Source organism: Buceros rhinoceros, unplaced genomic scaffold, assembly GCF_000710305.1.
Source record: "Buceros rhinoceros silvestris isolate BGI_N320 unplaced genomic scaffold, ASM71030v1 scaffold658, whole genome shotgun sequence".
Classification (NCBI taxonomy): Eukaryota; Metazoa; Chordata; class Aves; order Bucerotiformes; family Bucerotidae; genus Buceros; species Buceros rhinoceros.
In genome coordinates this window covers 1,082-4,108 of record NW_010424837.1, presented here as the reverse complement: position 1 = coordinate 4,108, position 3,027 = coordinate 1,082, and the positions used below count along the sequence as shown (strand labels likewise).

Sequence of the window (3,027 nt, the reverse complement as noted above, 5' to 3'; positions counted from 1 at the left end):
GCGGTAGGCACTTCACTCCTCCAGGAAGCACCAAGAAGTCCAAGCCCAGGACCACACCGTAGGTGCCCCTTGGCTCTCCTTGGTGGGACAGGAGAGCAGGAAGGAGGAACATCTCCTCTTCCTCTCTCCCATGGGTGGGTGATGCTCGAGGGGTGTGGGGTGGGGCAGTTCTATCTTCTCCAGACGCCTCTTTTCAGTGGGTGCTTCCGTTGCGCGACCTCCCATTGACTTCCAGTGCTCTCGTCCCACTCTTGCCCTCGGCAGAGGAGGACACGAGCTGAAAAGCAGAAGATTGTGACCCAGTACCAGGAGCTGCACAAGGCCCTGGAGCAGCAGGGGGCCATTGCTGTGCGCAAGGGCCATTGCTTTGGCCAAGCTGTGGCAGCTGGACGCAGAGGCCACCATCGCCCATAAAAAGGTCCTTGATGGGCTCTTGAAGGAGACCACGCGCCTGGACACGCTCATCGATGAACTGGAGAGGCTGGCCCAGCGGCCAGACAGGGATGTCCTGAAGGTGAGATCTTGGGCGACACCCAGGCTTGCTGGGAAGGTGCTGGCTGGGCACTGGTTTGGTCTCCAGGGACTTCCTCAAAGTGGTCCAAGGGGAGGGACTCAAGGTCACTAAACTTCTTTTTCTCTACCATCCAGAAAATCCACTACATCAACTTCACCCTGAGCAGGTACGTGGCCCTTCAGCACTGTCCACCTCCCCCAGCAGGACGGGGGTGACAAGGCTCCACCAGGGAAGGACGCGAGTTCCCACAACTCTCGCAAAGTGAATTTGGGGTGTGCGGGGGGGAAGAGTCTGAAGCCACTGCTGGAGAAACGGCCCTGCATCACCATCTCCCCGGAACGAGCTGTCATGGCGTGGCCAAGGCTGGTGACTCCTCGTGGAGCTTCATGGGGAGCAGAGAGGTCACCGGCCACAGCCCCCATCCCACGTCCCTGAGTGAGGAGGGTCAGGGCAGGGCTGGCAGGAGGAGCTGGGGACAACCCAGGGGTCCATGGGCAGGGCTGAAGCCCACAGGGTAGATCAGCAGCTCCGGGGCCACCAGTTCTCCTCCAGCACAGAGCTTCAGCCCAGTCCCTGGACCATGGGTGGGTCTTCCCAGGGTTCCCAGTAGGGCGCAGGAGGCGCTGCGGCAACCGCAGGTGTCCATTGGCAGGACTTAAGCCCACAGGGCAGCTCAGCAGCTCCGGGGCCACCAGTTCTCCTCCAGCACAGAGCTTCAGCCCAGTCCCTGGACCATGGGTGGGTCTTCCCAGGGTTCCCAGTAGGGCTCTTTCCCAACTGCCTCATCCTCCTGTGGATGAAGGAGACCAATAACCACCCGTGGGGATGCAGCCCTCTCCATCGTCCTGTCCCTGTTGTCTGCTGATACCGCGTTGAGTCACCAACCACAACTGGGCATGACCACTGACCCCGTCCCCTCCTTCCTCCCAGGTGCCAGCAGGAACCGATCTCACAGCCACCCGATATCACCCTCAGGCTGGAGGAGAAATTCAAGGCTTTAGCGGTGGAAATCACAACGGAGGCAATGGAGACGATTCGAGGTGCCGGGGAGGGGAAAAGCACATCGTGCTTCACGGTGGGATGGGATGGAGCTTCCTCCAATTTCCCAATGTTCCCCCAAGATCATTCCTGACTCGCTGGGTCTTGGTGGACGTCCAGAACCTTCTCCTGCCACTCACGTTCTCCTCTTTCTTTCCTCTAGACTTTGTGGACTTCCACCTGCCCGTAAGGGGTAAGTGAGTCAACCCCGTCCCCAACCGTGTCCAGCAGCCAACACCAGAGTCAGATGAGCTCTGCCGCCCCCAAAGATTTACCTCAGCTGCTCTACTGGCTCCTGCCCTCCTTCTCCCATATATTTGCCTCAGCTCCTCTACTGGCTCCTGCCCTCCTTCTCCCATACCGGTCCCACCACGAGGCGATGCCTGGAGGGGCCTCAACCACGTCACGTGGGTGGGAAGGGACAGAAAGAGCCTTTTGCCCTCCCAGAAAGCGCTGCCACCAGCTTGACTCTGTCTCCTCCTCCAGCACAGGTGATGCTGGACCCAAAGACAGCCCATGCTCAGCTCCTCATCGCAGACAACCACAGGTCCATGCGCTGGGTGAAGAAGGCACAGGACCTGCCCTCAGCCCCTGAGAGGTTCCAGTCGTGTCCCTGCGTGTTGGGTTCGAGGGGCTTCTCCTCGGGCCGTCACTGCTGGGAGGTGGAGGTGGCTGGTCATGGCACGTGGGCTGCGGGGGGTGTTGAGGGGCTGTTCCTTCCCCATGACACCCAACGAGGATGTGTGGGCCCTGTTTCACGTCACGGACACATTCAGGCTCCTGACTTCCCAGAAGATCAAACCCTTCAACCTCCTCAAAGTTCCCCAGCGGCTGCAGGTTGTCCTGGACCTCCAGCAAGGGCAGGTGGCGTTTTTTGATGCCAACACCAAGAGGCAGATCTTCACGTTCCAGGAGGCGTCTTTCCATGGGGAAACCATCTACCCCTGGTTCCTGGTGGAGGGCGACATTCACCTCCAACTGTGTTGACCTTCTTCCCCAAAGCACAGGAGCAAAAAGGGCGTGAAACCCCACTGTGGGCCAAGCTTTGTCCCAGGAGCCTCCACGGCTGCGGGTTGTGTGGAGTGGGAGGTCTGCAGAGCTCTGAGGAGCCTCCAGGAACTGCCAGCCTGGCCTGGAGGGACTGGAGAACCTTCAACCCTCCAGCTGCCCCAGGGAAGGGGGAAGTCATCCCCGAGGAGCCGTTTCTGCCCCATTAGGCCTCCAGGAACTGCCAGCCTGGCCTGGAGGGACTGGAGAACCTTCAACCCTCCAGCTGCCCCAGGGAAGGGGGAAGTCATCCCCGAGGAGCCGTTTCTGCCCCATTAGGGTTGTTCCAGCCTGGCCTGGTGGAGCCCCTGTCCCTGGGGTGGTTCCTGGCTGCATTCAGGTGGTGCCTTCACTGTCTCTGGATTTTCTCTCCACCAACTGGCTGCTCCTGGTGGCACTGACGGGGAATTAAACGTGATGCCGGGTGA

The 3,027-nt window shown here is 60.2% G+C and overlaps 1 protein-coding gene across 1 annotated transcript in view; it reads left to right on the top strand.

Annotated features, from left to right (window-relative positions):
* The window catches only part of LOC104497629 (zinc finger protein RFP-like), a gene marked incomplete at its 5' end in the record, with an annotated part of 3,455 nt that extends 916 nt beyond the window's left edge, over window positions 1-2,539 (top strand). The window contains 6 exons of the mRNA XM_010140904.1: window positions 358-514; window positions 649-680; window positions 1,445-1,554; window positions 1,716-1,745; window positions 2,039-2,241; window positions 2,345-2,539. Coding sequence (XP_010139206.1) covers window positions 358-514; window positions 649-680; window positions 1,445-1,554; window positions 1,716-1,745; window positions 2,039-2,241; window positions 2,345-2,539 — 727 coding nt within the window. The remainder of the gene's footprint in view (window positions 1-357; window positions 515-648; window positions 681-1,444; window positions 1,555-1,715; window positions 1,746-2,038; window positions 2,242-2,344) is intronic.
* Between the last annotated feature and the right edge of the window lie 488 nt (window positions 2,540-3,027).